The following is a 20446-nucleotide window of genomic DNA, read 5'->3' on the forward strand; positions in this document are numbered from 1 at the left end:
TGCACTGTGCATGTGCCTGAACTGCGGTGCTCGTCGCAGAGCATGTGCAGGGTTTTCTTTTCGTTCGTACAGTATTTGTTGGGGTTTTTGGGGGTCGCTGTCCAACGTTGAAATTCGGAATGCTTTTCGGGTGTACGACAGTGTAGCACAGGTGAAAATAGATCTACAAGCTCACAGCCCAGAGCAATGTGACGCGGTGTGGTCTATTTTTGCCTCAAGACACAACATCATATGACTGCGTTTAAGTCCTGGCTTCGTAGTTCAGCACGACTTATGCAGTACCAAGTGGTGCAGATGTATCACCACAAATAGTTGTCACTTTGACCAATCAGCACCAAAGCTTATATTCTGTCTCAATGAAAGTCAGGTTGGGATTGGTGGTCTGCGCTGTTGGAACCAATTAAAAAGCAGAGCGGAGAGGTGATCACTGATCAGGCCATGAAATGAGGGCACAATTCGGCATCTTGCAGTAATTGGCAATCGTTGGATGTTTTCCAAGAGAGCAGGCATGATGTACAAACTCAGCATATGCTAATTGATATGTGCAGGTGCAGAGACTTATGTTTGTCAACCCTTAAACACCCTTAAACCTGGGACGCAAACGGTTCCAACTGTCACCTCCGCTACATGATTTTGACAGATAAACAATTATAATTTTTAATACACCACTGTATGAGACATTTTAAGAAATGGTGGGAAGGAGGAGGGAATGGCAATGGAGAAACCGTGCGAGAAAACTTAAAGTTTGCTAACCAGATTCTTCTTTTAGAGAAGACAACTTTATTTTGGTAGTGTGTGCTAATACAATACACAACTGCAGTAGTTGTATTTGGTCTCTTCCATTAAGACATTTAGACTCTGTGGTTGTGTTGGAGCACTACTGATTGACGCAAGTGCTATTGCCATGAAGCTCAAAGCGCAATATCTCCCCTTGCCCAAGCGAATATCTTCCACCTTTGCTCAGTAATATAAATGTCAAGCCCTCGCGCGGGGGGGACCCCGGTTCGAATCCCGGCTATGTCATAAATCTTTCAAATCGTGGCTTTAGTCTTAAGCTTGCATGAAATGTCCTTCATTTTCCGCCGTCCCAGCACCTCCCAACACTTAAGACGCTGTTGATCTATGGGTCTGCTGCTTCCCGCTCCAGATCCCCGTCCTCGGCTCCCCCGTGTCCTCCTTGCTCCCTTTCAACATCAGGTCTGCTTTAGCCATGAGGAGAGCTTTCCAAGTTGGTGAAACCTCCACCCTGCCATTACCCCATCTCAGATGTGTCGCCTTGTGCGGAACAGAAGAAGGCTCAGAGCAATAGAAATATTTGCACCTAATAAATGAAGGCTAACATTCCGCGCCAAAGCTTGCACCTGGGCTTATTACAGATCAGATAAATTGTACAGCAGATGGCGGAGCAGCTTTTGAACGTACAGTAGTTTCTATGATTGGCCTTAAATCGCATTGTGCAAACAATCGTTGAATCCAAGCACAGCCCTGTTTCCTCCTGCCCTAACTGTGGGCCACGGGGTTTTAAAGTGGGGGACGCCAAGGGTCGCCTTGGGGGCCAATTGGAAAGGACATTTTACATTTCAATACCAGTAAGACTCCCTAATCGGGAGAAAACGACCGTCAGGTCGCATACACAAACTTTAGAAGGCAATGGTAGGCAATCAGGAGGGAATATGGGAAATGGGACAGGTCCATGTTGATGACATGACTTTAGAGATACTGTGTACGAGATTTTATGGCAAAATTTGAAGGAGCAGTGTCCAAAAATGTGTTTTGCAAAAATCGTCCTGATGGTGGCGCTAGATGGGACAGATGCGTGTTGATGACATAACTGTAGAGATACTGTGTACCGCTTTGCGTGATTTTAGGGCAAAATCTGTAGGAGCAGTGTCCATAAATGTGTTTCACAAGAATCGTCCTGATGGTGGCGCTAGAAGAGGGCCATGTGAGAAGTGAGGGGTGGAGGTTGTGGTTTGGCAGCCAAGGAGTGGGTGTGCAAAGTTTGGCATGGATCGGGGCAACATTGGCGGAGATATGATTAGAGGAAAAGTGTGACGTGACGGACAGACTGACTGACAGACAGACAGACTGTGGAGGTTTTGATAGTAACTGCGACCTGACGGTCGCAATTAAGTCAAATAAATCATAAGAAAAAAAGATTCGATTCAAATTCAATTCATAAGATTATTGTGCCAGTTGAACTACTTTCAACCTGGCTTCACTACTTTGTAATTACTGTCAAAATATTTCAACATTCGTAAAATGTCTTTCTTTCGTTCTTTTTAAAAATGCTTTCTTTCTTTTTTTTCTTTCTTTTTTCACTCTTTCTCTCTTTCTTCCTTCCCTCCTTCCTTTCTTCTAAGTCGTTTCGCGGTGTACAGTGGGTGCCTCGGCAGCCAGAGGCTTTGTCTATTGAATGTTCCTTGGCCTTCGTTTGGGAAGCTCTCTTGCTTCAGGCCTTGAGTAACTAACTGTAAGGTGATTGTTCCCAGTGCTTATGTCTGTGTCTGTGTGTTTCTTGTCCTCTGCTCTGCAGGCTGGTGGTTTGTGAGCACGGCCGAGGAGCAGGGCTGGGTGCCGGCCACATACCTGGACTCCCAGAACGGAACCAGAGATGACTTGGACCTGGGCACCTCCAGGACGGGAGAAGGTGAGTGTGTGGGCAACCAAACACAGGCACACATAGACATCAAAGGGGGCTTGAGCCCCTGCCCTTTTATCCGTCTGTAAGAAAGTGCCCTCTCCAGACCATGAATGCAGTTGTAACTATGGTGAAAGAATTGCAAATGCCCTCTTTCCATGGGGGTAAAATCTCGATATGTCGACGTCCCATTCGTCCGACTAAGGCTTAGAGTTAGGGTTAGGATTAGGCATAGCTTAACTGAGGTGAGGGTTAGGTTTAGGCATAGTAGCATTCACCAGGTTAACAATCATCAGGTTAGCATTCACCGGCGTCGGCAGGTTAGCATTTCACCAGGTTAGCATTCACTAGCGTCGGACTAATGTGACGCCGAACTATCGTACGTCGTAATAACACTACGCTCCCTATTTTGGCATATTCATTGTTGGTAAACAGGGACGTTTTTGGGCAACCAAAACTAAACAAAATATCGTCGTTGTCGGGTGAAAACCTTGCATGTCCAAACCGTTTGTTTTGCATTTACCATTTTAAAAATGATTCAAACTAGTGAAAGCACACACTTGTAGATCTGCTGTTTTCACTACTTTTGTGCGACGGCCTTGTATGATGAAGCAGTGCTTTACTTTGCGAAAAAACGTACAAATTAGAAGGTTTCCACCCGACAATGACGATATGTATTGAGATGTGTTATGTAAACACAGGGCAAATACTCTGCCTTTAAGCCACAGACCCCCATAACTCTGAGTGTGTACGAATGGAACCAAAAAATTACCCATAAAGCTTCACTGTGTCATAGAATTACTGCAACAAATGAATGTGAGTCCTCTATGACTCATTATTTTAGAAATGTGTGTTTGGAGCAGGGCTTGATTTCCTCACAACTTGGGGTTAAAAGTATTAGTTGGAATCTGTCTTCAGGCACGCACACACGCACACATACCGGTACACACGTAGGCACATTTGTATCGCTAACTGTGAAAGAAATCGAACTTTTTGACAGCAAATGCCATTTTATCTCAGCAGTGTGTTTGCCATTTGTATCCCTAAACCCAGAGAATACCTTTAAGCATAAAACAACATACTGAATCTTGTGAAGACCAGGGAACAACTCACAATGTATGTTACTACACTTCTACTGCACTTGAGGCAACACACACACGCACGCACGCACGCACGCACGCACTCACTCACTCACTCACTCACTCACTCACTCACTCACTCACTCACACACACACACACACACACACACACACACACACACACACACACACACACACACACACACATTTAGAATCTGTATTCGCGTTCACATTTAACAAGTAAGTCTCGAGACTTGAACACAAACAACAGTAGATGCACATACTTGGGGGAACGCAACAACAAGTATTTCAGAATACAGATCACAGGTACAGGAAGCAACACACACACACACACACACACATGCACACACGCACGCACACACACATGCACACGTACGCACGCACGCATGCACCCTGGAATCCTAGTATCTAGAGATGGGACAATACGCTATATTATCGTTTATCGTGATAAAAAAAAAACTCAAGATAATCATATCGTGGAGATTTAATTCATCGTGACATTGTCCTCCGTCATGCACTGGGATCAATTCACCTTTTATTTGCCGAGCTGCATATATCCGGTACCACTTAAACCCTCTAGAGTTGGTAAAACGGACCTGGAAATAACATACTTGATAGTCTTTTTTTCACTCCCTATCAAACGTCTTTGCCAAAAAATAACCTCACAAATATCTCACAACGCGTCGCAACGCGATTTTTTGGGCAAATGTTCGGCCCCAGGATAATGGATTTTGATCATCGCGATAATATTGTAAATCACGATTTATTTTGTCACAATAATCGTGATATGAAATTCTCATATCGTCCCATCTCTAATCTGGAGTCCCAGGTCACACCTCCCAATGGCGCCTGATTATGGATCCCACTGGGAAAGATGGATGGAAACGGCATAGAGCGCTCGTTTTCACAGTTATTGTCCACGACATTGCAAGCGGTGCGAAGGCCAGCGGACCTTGTTCCTGCTCTTCGCGCCCGAGCGGCGCAGGCGCGAGTGCCCGCGAAGAGCGGGCCAGAGTTACGAAGCCGTGGTGAATGCAATCGTTATATTTATGCCCAGGCCTTACGGGCAAGCGCACGATAAACGCCATGATAATTGGGTTTTGGTGCACCTCGCGCGGTCCAAGTGACTACAACGGAACGCTCCCTACGTCCGGTTCAGCCAATCACAAGCTTCAAAAATGAGTCCGGGGCGTGGTTATCCATCTTTCCCAGTGGGATCCATAATCACGCCCCCATGGCAGCCAAACGGCCCTGTGTTCCAAAGCAGAACCCTCTGTGTGAGCAGAGCAGAGCAGAGCAGATATCTTGGCACTCTTTGGGACATTCCTCCTTGCTCCCCCGGGAGCAGGGACGTGCTGGCCATTGGGAAAAGCGGGACAACTCCCGAACGGCCGCTTCATTCCCGGCCGGTCCAGGCCGGCCATTAGGAAAAAAAATAAACTGTTTGCACAAAATTAAAAATTAAACTGTTTGCACAAAAGTAGTGAACACAGCGGATCTACAAGCACACAACGCCTCGCGGCGCGAGGCGTTGTGTGCTTGTAGATCCGCTGTTTTCACTAGTTTAAATCATTTTTAAAATGATAGATCCAAAACAAACGGTTTTGGACATACAACGGTTTCCACCCGACAACGACGAAATGTAACTCATGTAATTGGCCCACTGGCTTGTCACTTGCCACAAATCTTTGAGTAGCAGCAGCGTTATAGAGAGAGATCTCTCTCTATTACGCGCAATGAGGGCCTCTCCAACTCTTTTTTTCCCCGGGCTGAATCAGGGGCGGGAGGCTGCAGTCTGCACTGTGAGCCTCCTGCTGTCAGGGCCTCCTGTTCTGTGCTGCAGTGTTTGGTCTGACTGTTTACATGGCACGTTTCATCACCAAGCACCAAATGCCCCCTCTCTAACCCTAGGGGATGAGAGCAGTGCATAGCCAGACAGTATCACTGTGTGGATATTAGTCTGGTTCTTCTCAGTGTTGTTTATTTCCCAAATGTTTTTTTTTTTTTTTTTTTTTTTAACACATCGGCTGCCCACAAGGTGGCGCCAGAGCCCCAGCTAAGTGCCCAAAGAGACTCTATTGACTTCCATAGAAGAATACAAGGCCCTGTTGCGTCAATGCATGCGTGATGACGTCACTTGGTCACATGAGCGCAGACAGGATGTTATTGTGTAACTTACTGTAGGGACCAGTGTTGATCATAGCTGTTCATTGCCGATCAAAATTTGGACATCTTGCCGCATGCGGCCACAGTTTTAGCCATAAAACAAACATCAGAGATAAAGGGCGTTAAAGATGGGGAAATGCATTGGAGTATACGGAGAAAAACGGCCGCGCGATGCTCTCAGCGTTGACTCGAAGCGACTAGCGGCTAATGGGCTACATCCAGGCGCAGCCCCAACCTTACGGTGAGATTTAAAGTTAATACTGTAAATACAGTAAACACGTCAACGCGTCGTGGGCCTCCAGAGACATCAAAGAGATTGGCGTGTAGACACCTCGTGGGCACCCGCTGTGTTAAGAAGGGTACCCCTGGAGAAAATGTATTTGCTCTAATATAAAATGCCATGACCCTCCTTGCCATTCATTTAGTGGTTGCAAATGTATTAATTGATTGCCAGAGTCCCGTGGTCAGAGTTGTGGTCAGTTTCTGATTAATATTAAGTAGGTAGTATTTCCGGTAATTTGGCACGGTTTGGGGTGCACTCATAAAATAAAATAAAAATCATCCACAAAACTAGCATCTTTTGTATAGCGGACCTATTTCTACTATACTGAAGCGCTACTTTGAATCCTTTGTATCCTTTGAAACAGAGGTGAAAAAAGTGTATGTCCCCCTCATTGGGCTCAAATAAAATTAGCTGACCCTCCCTTGGCGTTGCAAGTGAGCATGTAGATCGGCTATTTTCACAATAGAATCGTGTTGTACAAAATGTAATGCCTCAACTATTAGTGCTCGTCAGGGTGGGGGTCCCCAGTTAAAGAGGCGGTGCCATAGTTTTGTACTTTTTCTGGTTTTCATGTGTCTAGGAGGTTGACAGTACTTCATTAGACCCCCTAGTGTGGTTGTTATGAGCAATTATGTATTGCCTTTCCATTTGGGTTTTAGCTGTAGGCTGCCACCTTGTGGGGTCAAACTTGCCTGTCCAAAAACACACACACACTTATTACATCACAGAATCAACCTCTCCCCTAATTACCATTCACCCAACATACGTGGGTGTGGCTAACTTCAGCTGGGTCACCACCCACCATGACAACCACGCATACCAATGAACTGGTGGGTGTGGCCACATAAAAACATAATTTTAACTCTTTCTGTACACTTTTTTGGAAAAAAATCTTCCTCCTAGTATAATCATAATACCTGATAATCATGTTTTAGAGGGGGGGGGGAAATCATGGCACCACCTCTTTAATATATGATTATTTTGGGGTTTGTGACCTTAAAATGTTGAGAACCACTGCCTTAGTTGGCTGTGTTTAATTTATTTATTTAAAGACCCGTTTTTATTTTTGACTATAACTATTGACTAAAACCTTTTTGTGGGTTCATCGACTAAAACCTGACTAAAAACATTTTGAGTTCTAGTCGACTAAAACCAGACTAAAACTATCAAGGATATACATGACTAAAGTCTGACTAAAACTAAGCAGCATTTCGTCAAAAAGACTAAGACTAAATCTAAAATGCCTGCCAAAAACAACACTGGTCCCCAGTTAAAATATGATTATTTTGGGGGGTCCCCAGTTAAAATATGATTATTTTGGGGGGTCCCCAGTTAAAATATGATTATTTTGGGGGGTCGCGGCCTGAAAAGCTTGAGAACCACTGCACTATGCCATCCCATCCCCTCTCCGGCGCTTGCATGCCGTCGCTTCTCCCACCACAGACCTGATGTCTTCATGTTCGCACACCTCGCTGCGCGGCGGGGCTTTGATGCCTCCCTGCTGTCTCCCAGCTCTCATTATCCTCCCAGCAGACTGGAAACTAAGCCCAAGTGACAGCCACGTTCGCTGGGGAGGAACTGAGCAAACTGACAGATGCGGTGGTGTGCCTCCCGCGCCGCAAAATTACCCTGCCGGAATAACATTTCCCTTTTTTGTAGCCCCTCTTTTATTTTTTTTCCCCTCTCTCCCCGCGACTGATATTTCAATTAGGAGGTCAACGGAACGAGGGCGGTGGATATAGGTGGGGTGGGGGAGAGAGAGAGAGAGACGGAGAGAGACAGAGATAAAAAGACATGCAGAGAGAATGACACAGAGAGAGAGAGAGAGAGACGGAGAGAAAAGGAAAGAAGGAGAGAGTCCAGGCACATGCACACATAGACATGAGCCCCTGCCCTTTCATCCGTCTGTAAAAAGTGCCCTCTCCAGACTATGAATAAGTACGGAAAATAGCCGACCTCCAAGCTCACAACGCGTCACAACGCGTCGCAACGCGTCGTTGTGAGGTCTGCTATTTTCAAAATTTTCACCAAGAGGCCCTTTTGGGAATCTCTAACATTCTCTGCACGGCACGTCCCTGAGAGAGACAGATAAAGAGACAGAGAGAATGACACACACGCACGCACGCACGCACACATGCACACACACACACACACACACACACACACACACACACACACACACACACACACAGAGAGAGTGCGCTCAAGAACAAGGAGCAACATTACACCCATTAAATCCTCACTCCATTCAACTCCGAAGAGTTTTACAAATGGCACGGGTTCCACTTGCACACTGTTCTATTGGGAGTTGTACAATGAAAGGGTTTTACTGTGTACAGAGTGATGGAACATATCAGAGGGAGGAGAGAGGGACAGGAAGGGACACGCACACGAGGACAGGAAACAGATGAAGGGAGCGACGGGAGCATGGATTAAATTAGCAGAAAAGACATGGAGAGATGATGGGAGTGGAGTGTCGCATCCATCTACACACACACACACACGCGCGCATGTGCATTAAGAGACGCAAATGACTGTTGATGGTGGGGAAAGGAAACCTCATTACATATGACTGCAGATTCATCATATGGCCCGCTAGTTATCAAGTTATCCACCTGGCACCAGAACATACAGTACTGCATAGTGCATACAGAGAGAGAGAGCACCAGAACACACTGCATACAGAGAGAGAGAGAGAGAGAGAGAGAGAGAGGGAGAGAGAGGCAAGCACACAAGAGATGCTTGGCAGAGGAAGTGCCTTCGACATGGTAATGATTTGAATTGCTAACAAGGCTTTGTAGCCAGGTTCCACTATTCCCATAAAGAGACTTTCTTATTTTACCTTGTGAGATACAGTGGTGTAAAGTAACTAAGAACATTTACTCAAGTACGAAGTACAACTTCAAGACACTTAATTTACCAGAGTATTTCCATTTCTTATAATAAAAATAATGGTTTGTTCAGTGTGGTATCAAGCACCGAAAATAGCCGAACAACATGCGTTGTGAACTTGGAGGTCAGATATTTTCGATATTTTCAACATTCTCTGTAGGTCCCTGACTCCACACTACGTAGTGTCGTCGATGTCGGTCAGAAACCTCTTATTTCCATATTTGTTTGTGTTTGTGCTTTTCTTTTTTTTTTCCTTTTTATTAACAGTAACGGCATGGATTACTACACAGAGAGAGCAATTCTTTCAACATAAGATGCTCTATTCAAGTTCAGGAGAGTTTGGACAAGGCAATTCTCTTGAATGCTGCCTTCAGGTATGGCATGGAAAGAGGATGACATTTGCATTTCTTTCACCATAGTGAAAACTGCATTCATGATCTGGAGCGGGAACTTTTTACAGACGGATAAAAGGGCAGGGGCTCAAGCCCCCTTTGATGTCTATGTGTGCACGTGTCTGATAAGTATGATGTTTGAAGGCACTGTGGCATTTCTACTTTTACAACCGGCAGCAACCTGAGTACTTCTTCAACCACTGATGTAATGAAAATGTGTGACAATACAAAATGTTTGAATGGAGCCGTGGTAGAGAACTGAATGTTCTCGTCCTTGATGTGAAGGCTATGGTACCGCTTTGAATGACATGGAAGGACATACTGTACAGTATCTGTCAGGCAGAAACCTTTAAAAAAAATCTTTTTTTTAGAAAATGAACGCCTACATAAAAACACTATATAGTGCCTTTATCCAAGGCGCTTTACAGAGATTGTGCATTACATTCATCCATTCACACACACATTCATACACCGATGGCGGAGGGAACCATTGCAAGGCACCAACCTGCTCACCGGGAGCAACTAGGGGTTCAGAGTCTTGCTCGAGGACTCTTCAACACCAACTCTGGGGGAGCCCGGGATCGAACTGGGAACCCTTCGGGAACCTTCCGTGTTCTAATGACGGTTTCTCTAACGCTGAGCCACTGCTACTTGATCATACTACTGCGCCAAACACAAGCATCAGCTGGGGGCTCAGAAAACTGTACTACAGTACGATACTTTGATAGTAGTTACTTTTTTAACTCTTATAGTGCAATCCCGAACTAGTTCAGGATAGTTTGGACCGTATTAACGTCCATTTTTTTTTTTTTTTCGAGCCGGGCCGCCGGCCGCCATCTGTTTACACGGCCCGCGAGAGCGTTGTGCCGCCGATATTTGCCATCCACTCCAATGCAATCCAGGATCTTTAGAGCTCATTTTCTCTGTTCCATGCATATCCATGAGGTGTGCAAGGTTTAATCACGGCTAAATCGCCGAAAATAGGGCTTCTAAAATGCTTGGTAGCCAATAGCTAACTTCAAGCTAACTTCATTCTGTTCCTGTTCATGCACAAAGGAAAGTGTTCAGGCGCATCATGGCTGCGCAGGGCTTGTGCATATACAGCATATGTCTATGGTGGATTCTATGGCCATTGGGCGCCCTCTAGTGGTGATTCTGGGCACTGAAAGGGTTAACACTGCAAGACCCGAATTAATTTCTACTTGCCAAAAGAAATTTAAAAAAATCAGATGGTGTTTTAGGAGTCCTAATCACAGGAAAATGTAATGTTTAAAAATTAATAATGTTTTTGTAAGGTTTTATAGCCATAAATCATAAATCATGCTCTAATTTGAATTTTGGGGATTTTTTTTTACAATAATAACATATGTACATGTTCTAGAGTCTAGACATTCTAATGATCACGAAAACAAATAATTACAGGCATTTTACTTATGTTTTTGTGAGGAATAGCTTCAGTGAAAAAGTGAGATGTTGTTTGTCCAGACTCTGGATTCCAGAGATCTTTAAGTGGTGTAAATGTCAGCCTCTGTGGGGGGTATTTATATGCAAATATCGTGGCCAATGGCATTGTAATACTAAACAATAGGATTTAATGGTGATGTTAATGTGAAAAAAGAACAGGAAAACTAATTATAACTAGGGATGGTCCGATCGGGTTTTTTGGAACCGATCACCGAGCGCCGATCACAAAAGTTTGATCACCCGATACCGATCAATCACCGATCCGATCAAGTTATTATTTATATATTATTTATATTTTCTAAATGTTAATGTTTTAACTTTAATTAATTAATTCACTCATGAATTCATTTATATATTTGCCTTATAGTTATTTACCAGCATTACTATGTATTTATTATCATAGCAGTAACTAATTATTCCTTCAGCACTGTGGAAATCAATACCCCAAAATGGCCTCAAGTGGGCATACTGAACGGCTGGTTGATCGGATGCACCGATCGGATCGGATCGGTGAATTTACCTTTTGATCTAAACCACCGATTATCGCCGATCATGCTTTGATCGGCCCGATCCGATCCATTGCCGATTGATCGGTAACATCTCTAATTATAACGTTTTTTTTTTAAATGATTTAAATTTGTTTTGCCAAAAAGCAACGCTGGGCCTTGCAGGGTTAACTTTCACTAAGGATTAAAATAATGTATTCTTATATTTTATGTTTTCATTTCAAACAAAGGAGATGCTGTTTCATTTGTCCCGAGATCATGGATGCTAAATCTATCCACCTGTTTCTGCTGTAATGTAACGTAGAATGATGTGTAGTAAGGGTGTAGAGCAGGGGTCTTCAACGTTTTCAGGCCAAGGACCCCTTAGTTGAGAGAGAGATGAAGCAGGGACCCCCACAACCTTTTCATAGATTCCATATAGCACAATCATCAGTGTATTTTGGATTCATGTCAATTCATGTTTTCAGATATTTAACCACTTGAACCGTCAATACTTAATAAACTTGACCTTTCACTCAGTACTTAGTCTGCTCTTTTTCCCCTCTACACCAAAGCTCTTTGCCAAAAATAGCCGATCTACAAGCGCTGCGAGGCGTTGTGAGCTTGTAGGTCTGCTATTTTTGGCTAAAGTTCTCAGAATATGGACATTAGAGTTCAAGTGGTTAATACAAAAAAGGAGGAAAAAATGTTTCTATCACTCAAAGATTTGGAGGACCCCCTGTAGTAACTCTGAGGACCCCCTAGGGGTCCCGGACCCCCTGTTGAAGACCCCTGGTGTAGAGAACAGCTGACATACAAGCTCAATTTGCGTTGCAGATGCTACCTTTTTAGTTTAGTTTATTTCATCAACTCACAGTAGCAACCATACATTTATACAAGTCTTACATCCACAAAAGCATAAGAGAACAGTAGCACTGTTTGAGGTGATCAAAAGGAATAGGCTGAAGCTATAAACCATGCCTATCCTACATATTCATGGTTTAAGATACAGTAATATGGTATAAAAGTGCTCCGATTTACCATATAAAGAGAATGTAAATACAAAGATCAGCATAATAGCAAATCAAAGAATGCCTGTCTACATTATATATTCATGGTTTAAGATGGTTGTGAGCTTGTAGATCACACTCGGCTTGGCCGCAACCTCAGAACTGCCGCCCTTCTTCTGTGCAATTGATTGATTGATTGATTGATTGATTGAAGACTTAATTAGAAGTTTGCTTAGGAAAAGGTACAGTTTCATCATGGTACAGTTCACTGGTACAAGGTCCACTAAAAGGAGATCCTAGTAAGCGTTTCTGCTTATTTGCACAGGAAACCATTTAAGTATCTCATATAACATTGAATGACAGACGGATAGAACACAGTAGATATTGCGGTAGATATTGTCTGAAAACACAGTAGATATTGCAGTGGGAAAAAAATGCATGATGGGATGCTGGAAACTTGTGGATATGGCTTCTGTTTTGTGTAAACCTCATAATTGGTATTGAGAGTGTTTTCGTGGGATAAAGGCAATGACGCTAACAACCAAATTAGCCTGCTGGCAAATTCTACCTCTTATTAAAAGAACATGCATTATTATTTATTTTTTTCCACCTAGCTGAGGTATAACTTATTGGCTTCACCATTTATTGTGACTGTTACAGTATTTATTTGCTTGGCTAACCCACGGAAAGGTTTCTCCCATGCAACTAATAACAACATTCTTTTTTTTTCTCCTTTAAAGCCTTTTGTTAAAGTTTGTTAACCCGTGCGTCTAACAAGTATACCTCCATGTTTTGTTTTTGTTTGTCTCTCCGTTTGGTTGCTGCTGCTCATGCTCCATCAGTTACTAAGAGACGCAAGGCTCACTTGAAGAGGCTGGACCGCCGCTGGACCCTGGGGGGGATCGTCAACCGCCAACAGAGCCGAGGTGAACACTCGTACTTGTACTTATATGGAAAAGATACAATATCAGGCTTTATCACGATACACAATCTTATCACGATTCTTTTTCATGTTGGTTTTTGTGGTTATTTTTCAAGTTACTTAACAGTACAACCACCTACAAGGTAACAAAACTAAAAGAAAAAGGAGTGACAGACCATTTAGACCAGTCGTCCTCAAAGTGGGGCCCGGGCCACTTCTTCTTCGTGTGCTTTATTTTCGGGAAGCTCAAGACAATGTCCCATGTATCCCTGCGGTTGCACGTGACCGTTGGCAGCCAATAGCATTCGAGATGGTACCATTTCTACCAATGAACGTTGATTTCCACAATGATGGCGTCACCCATACAACGGCCAAAAAAGCTTCATTTGCGCAGCATAGAAACCAATGACTTAACATCGTCCATATTTTTTTACAGTCTATGACACACACACACACACACACACACACACACACACACACACACACACACACACACGCACACATGCACATGCCCACCCCACTTACATTTAAACACGCCATTATACCTAAACACATCAGTAGTAGGGTACAGTGTTTGCAATGCTTTAGCGTGTTTCTAGGCACGCACGCGAGCACGCACGCAGGCACGCACGCACGCACGCACACACGCGCGCACGCGCGCACACACAGAATTCCTCATTTTCGCATTTCACCCTATAAACAGTATATCCAACAGTACGTGCACGCAGCTCCACTCTCTCTCTCTGCTGCTCTTTCACACAGTCTCACCTCATAGTAAACAATCATTTGCATTCGACAGTTCCGAACTAGCCTCCAAGGCAAGCATCATCAACAACAACAGCGTATTGGGTGGCTTTCGGCTCCCACAGTAAAAACCTAAGAATCTTCCAAACCGTCACTCTTTGGACTTTTTCTTTCCTTGGTCTCACGCTGTGCAGCAAAAATAATTGGATCATATTAAACTAGATTTATATCATTAGGGCCGTACCCTGGCCCACAGCGCAAACACACAGCAAAGCCTTAGTCCTCTGTCGGTCCTCTCAGTGTTAATACTCGTAGGACATCGCCGCTTAATTAAAGCAAGCTAGCTCCCTTAGGTTTTACGGGCTGTTATATTTTAATGACTCTGGCGTTTTTTTTGTTTGTTGTGTTTTGTTTTGTTTAGTTTGTTTGTGTGTTCGGTTCTTTGAAATGATAAAAGAAACGGTCTAGTGTGCTTTTTCTTTGGCGAGGCTTCTTGGAGGATTTCTTTTAGTGTGTGTTTTTCTTTTAGTCGGTGTTGCATTTATACAGAGAGAGAGAGGAGAGAGAGAGACACACACACACACACACACACACACACACACACACAGTCGTGAAAACGTGTGCAAATCTTTGAATATATATTTTTAAAGGAGCTATAGTCAACTTTTTCTTGATGCTAAAATAAAAATAATGTTTCGAAAATATTTTATAAAAAATAAGCTTCATATATGTGTTTCTATTCAAAAATGACCACAAAAAGCGTAAAATAATGATGAAATAATCATTTTGGCCATTGTCAGACTGACACTTTGTTTACATTCTAGTCTATAGACTAGGATGTAAAAGTCTATAGACTAGGATGTAAACAAAGTGTCGGCCCTACAATGAAAGAGTTGACTATAGCTCCTTTAAGTGAACATTTGTAACTCAAATGTTGCTCCTGGGGGGTCCCTGGAACTCAATATTTTGAGATGGGGGTCCGTGACCAAATACATTTTTGGTATTGGTACCACTTGTATTTCAACAAAAGAAATCAAGATTTTTCAAAAATAGCAGATCTACAAGCTCGCAGTGCGGCACTCGGTGCTGCGCTGTGGGCTTGTATATCTGCTATTTTTCAATAGTCAAAGGAAAATAATGCGTAGTAATGCGTTCCCAGTCTAAATGAATTAAACCCCCTCCCCCTATGAAGAACATCCATGGGGGGCCCGCAGTGATTCCTTGTACCCAGGGCCCAGAATTTGGTGCGACACCCCTGGGTGTGTACACAGTACAGTGAGCTGCGGCCGGCTCCCAACCCTTTTCTGAGTCGGTGTCCACTTGAAAAGCTTGAAATCTTTTCAAGTGGCCGTGTGCATTTCCAGAGCAATGTTTTTGAGCGGTGCTCCTGTAATCTGGCATACAATGTAGTCCACTAATGCTAGTGGCACCGAAAAGGCTTATTGCCTTGGCTTAAGGTTCGCCCAGGGTCACTATTGGCCAAGCTCAAGCTTTGAGGGAAGCTTAATGAAATGAACTCATAAAAAGCTCACTTTCTTTTCCCTCTCTGTGTGCAAATGTAGCCACCGGCCCATAGCCTTCGGGGCTGTAACCATGACAACAGAGCGTAACCATGACAACAGATGCCATATTCCGAGCTCCGGAATCTTACGCCAAAATCTTTGTCTCTGTCTGTCTGGATCTCTTTTATGCCCATATATGGTGTCCAGGCCAGTCTGTGACGTCAGTACTATGACGTCCGATTGACAGACAGACAGACATTCTGCAAATAAATAGTTACTAGTCCATGCCCATTCGAAGACACAGTATGTGCTCCGAATGATGTGCAGTTTGGGTTATGGGGTGTGCACAGCATATGATAATGCTGATATATATGAATATTTTTCCTTACTGGAACTATATCTGCACTGACTTTGACTTTGACCTCTAAGGACCTTCCAGGGAGGGTGTTTTTTGTGCGTCTTGCCACATCACCCTTTCTTGTTTATTTTTTATTTTTTATTCTTTTTTTGCTAGTTGTTTTTATCGCTCTGACCTTTGGACACTGCATTATTAGGTTGTGTTAGTAGTTTTCTTTTAGTATTTCTGCTTGTGTTTGACATGATGTAGAGATACTTGTTGCACTAACTAGCATTGACTGTTATGGTCACTTTGATTTGGGCACTGTATTATTTTTTGATAGTCGTGCTTTAAGACACTTTATGTATATATATTATTCGTTCCCTTTCCTGTTGTACCTTGCTCTTACTGTACTTACTGTTTTTTCTTTTTATCTTTTTCATACTTCTCTGTAACTTTGTAAATAACCTTATACTGCTGTGCTGCCTCTGGGCAACACATTTTCCCCCTTGGGATAATAAAGGTATCTATCTATCTATCTATGATGGATCGAACGTAGGAGTCTCAGAAGTAATGTTGGAGAACCCAGACGTATGAGTGATGTCAGTCATCTCCATATTTGGGCACTGTTTCAGCATGCGTCTGATACCATGGCGGCGACACATGCGCAGTACAGGCAGCGGTATCAGTGATGTCAGTTAACTCCAAATTTGGGCAGTGTTTAGTATCAGTGATGTCAGCAGCATGTGTGTATATCAGACAGACATTGGACAGACAGACATTTGGTCGTTTATTAGTAGGATATACTGTAAATAGGATAACAGGATTATAAGTGTGTTTTTTTTACCAATTGGGAGTAAAGCAGGGGTCTTCAACAGGGGGTCCGGGACCCCTATGGGGTCCTCAGAGTTACTTCAGGGGGTCCTCCAAATCTTTGTGTGATAGAAACCTTTTTTTTTCTCCCTTTTTCTAGTAACCACTTGAACCATAGTGTCCATATTCTGAGAACTTTAGCCAAAAATTGCAGATCTACAAGCTCACAACTCCTCGCTCTGCGAGGCGCTGTGAGCTTGTTGATCGGCTATTTTTGGCAAAGAGCTTTGGTGTATTGGGGGAAAAAGAGCGGACAAAGTACAGAGTGAAATGTCAAGTTTATTAACTCATTTTGTGCCCGCGATTTTCGGTCGCAATGATGTCCAGAGTGCCTCACGCAGGCTCCATCCGCTTGCACTCTCTTATTTTGAAAGCCAGAAGTGCCACAGCGTGATCACTTCCGGTCTGACGTCATCGGGTCGTGCGCCGGAACCGATCATTGTTTACGTGGTGCCATGCTGGATTGCAATGGAGCGTTTATACATGTGTTATATAAGCGAGCATCTGCCTCCATCTTCGCTTCTAAAGTGTTGTTTTGAGATAATGGACATTAAAGATGAGATCGGCCGTCCACCTCAATGTTATGGGATGACTATTGTGTGCTCGTGGAGCCGTGATGATGACAAATCAGCGCGGATTTTCGTCTCCGGACATCCGGCCATTCTACTCGGTAATGTACTCAACGTTACAGTAATTTATTACTTTTTGCGCGACATCACGCATTCGGCACTGTAAGTACTCTAGTACTTATTGCGTGACATCACGCAAACGGCACTAGATGAGTTAAGTATTGACGGTTCAAGTGGTTGAATATCTGAAAACACAAATTGACATGAATCCAAAATACACTGATGAACGTGCTGTCAAACAATTAAACTATATGGAATCTATGAAAAGGTTGTGGGGGTCCCTGCTTCATCTCTCTCTCAACTAAGGGGTCCTAGGCCTGAAAACGTTTAAGACCCCTGCAGTACAGTACAGTACAGTGCATAGAAAGTACAGTAGGTGTTGAGACGTCGATTTGTCTCCCAGACATTTCCCAGACGTTCTGTAACGCTCCTCCTGTCTGCTTCTTGGATTAGTAAGCGCGTCATAACCAATGCCCAGGTTGTTTTCCTTTTATTCATGGAGTCCTTGGACCTGTTCAACCTCTGTAAAGTGTCTGTTGGTCTCCGTGAGTCAGCCTATATCATAATGCAGGGGCCGTCACACAGGAGTGTCGCTCAAAAGTAGCGAAAAGTGGCCGCTTGTAGATCGGCTATTTTCACTACTTGAAAATGTTTTTTTTTTTTAACTCATTATTTTATACTTTAGCTATTGAAAAATAGCAGATATACAAGCTCACAGCGCGGCACCGAGTGCCGCGCTGCGAGCTTGTAGATCTGCTATTTTTGAAACATCTTGAAAATGTGTGCAAATCTTTTTCAAAGCAAAAATGTGTAACTCAAATCTTAGCTACTGGGGGTCCCTGGAACGACATGTTTTGAGATGGGGGTCCAGAGAGTTTTTCTACAAAACCTATAGAAGACATTTATAGAAATGGGTCAATTATGTTCAAAGATTTTTCAAAAATAGCAGATCTACAAGTTCACAGCACGGCACTCGGCCACGCTGTGAGCTTGTATATCTGCTATTTTTCAATTGCTAAAGTATAAAATAATGAAGGCCCCTCCACCTTGGGCCCTAGTAACTCAGTCCCACTTTCCCCCCCATGTGACGCCCCTGTACACATCAAAAGACACGGCTGCTATTTTTCAATCGCTAAAGCATAAAATAATGGTCAGAGTAATAATGCGTTCCCGGTCTAAATGAGTCAAATAATAATACAAAAGGAACCATTTTGGACATACAAGGTTTCCACCCGACACAGCAAGGATAATGTGGGCTGATTCAACACGTCACAGACCCCAGACCAGCAGAAGAACGCGAAGGATATCCGATAAGATCATTAATCAGAGTATATATTCCCCAGCGGTGAGAAAACACAGATCCTGCATGAGGTAATTATGCTTCTTACCGTGGAGTGACTCACATTGTGTAGAGCAGAAACAGGGCGAGGAAAAAACAGGGGAAATTATTAACCATGAATGTGATTCATACTTTGTCACTGTCGGGCAGAAACCTCTCCTGTCTCTGTGTTTTATATATTGTCGGCGCTTAACTGATCCACTGCGCCGGTAAATACATACATCATACAAACCACGGCCACCGATTTTCCATTTTTCTTACCATTTTCAAGTAGTTACAGAATATTTATCTCCAGTACTATCGATCCCCTGTTCTTTAAATACGGGGGTTGTCTCTGTGCTTCCAGCGAAAAAAGAAAATCGAGTCATTTCGAAAAGCGGTTCTCTATTTATTACAGCATCTCTCACCTAGACTTGCAATGTAAACACAGGAGCCAAGATAACGGATGGGGATCTCATGTTGCAATGATGTCATTTCCGGTTTTCCTGTGGAGCTCTTTGCTAACTTGTGAAACAAATTGATTTAATCTATTATAATATACTTGTTTGAACATATGCGCACCGAATCATGTGCAGTTCGGGTTATGGGTTGTGCACAGTATATGAGGGATCGAGTATAGGAGTCTCAGAAGTAATGTTGGAGAATCCAGACATGGCCAGTCATCTCAAAATTTGGGCACTGTTTCAGCATGCGGCTGTTACCATGGCAGTGACGCATGCGCGGTACAGGCGGTGGTATCAGTGATGTCATTTATCTCCAAATTTGGGCACTGTTTAGTCAGTGATGTCAGCATGCGTGTATTTCAGACAGACATCGAACAGACATTCGGTCAATACATTTATGAGGTAATGGATGAATAATCAATCTATTTTTGGCATAGGAAAAAACAATGAATTCAAAAATAGTGAAAATAACTCTTGCACACAGACTACGTATAGCCAGTGCCAGAAGCAGCATGATCAAATGGACTACCTGGCCCAGGGCTCGCTTGTAGCCAGGTCTGCAGCAGCAGCAGCAGCAGCAGCAGCAGCAGTATGTGCTATAGCTATCTACCTCGCCCAGGATAACGTGAAGACTTGGCTGCTAAGACGGCGGGCTGATGGAAATGTGTGAAAGTTGGGCTGCTGAATCCCACATATGGAGCATGGTTTTAACCCATGTAGGCCTAGAATTATTGAATGCTTTAACCAGTGAAAAATAGCAGATATACAAGCTCACAGCGCTGCACCGAGTGCCGCAAACATTTGTAACTCAAATTTTGCTTCTGGGGGGTCCCTGGAACTAGATATTTTGAGATGGGGGTCTGTGGCCAAATAAATATCATTTTGGGGTCCTTCACATGAAAAGGTTTGAGAACCACTGACATAGTAGTCTCTCAAGAACAGACTAACTGAGCTCCAGTTAAGTGAAAAGGACCTTTTCTTTGACGATGGCTGGCCAGATTGCTGAAATAGAAACATACGTTTTTCAAAAAACCGTAGAAGGATTCAAAAGACACTTATAGAATCGGGTCAAAATTCTAATTTTCACGATTTTTCAAAAATAGAAGATCTACAAGCTCGCAGCGCGGCACTCGGTGCCGTGCTGTGAGCTTGTAGATCTGCTATTTTTCAATAGTTAAAGCATAAAATAATGATACACAATAATGTGTACCCGTTCTAAATAGA

At 43.4% G+C, this 20446-nt stretch overlaps 1 protein-coding gene across 1 annotated transcript in view; it reads left to right on the forward strand.

The window, feature by feature from the left end:
- The window catches only part of sh3pxd2aa (SH3 and PX domains 2Aa), a gene marked incomplete at both ends in the record, with an annotated part of 311051 nt that overhangs the window by 256023 nt on the left and 34582 nt on the right, over positions 1-20446 (forward strand). The window contains 2 exons of the mRNA XM_080721366.1: positions 2537-2650; positions 13276-13359. Of these exons, the coding sequence (XP_080577492.1) occupies positions 2537-2650; positions 13276-13359 (198 nt within the window). The remainder of the gene's footprint in view (positions 1-2536; positions 2651-13275; positions 13360-20446) is intronic.

Source organism: Nannobrachium achirus, assembly GCF_963921795.1.
Source record: "Nannobrachium achirus genome assembly, chromosome: 3".
Taxonomy (NCBI): Eukaryota; Metazoa; Chordata; class Actinopteri; order Myctophiformes; family Myctophidae; genus Nannobrachium; species Nannobrachium achirus.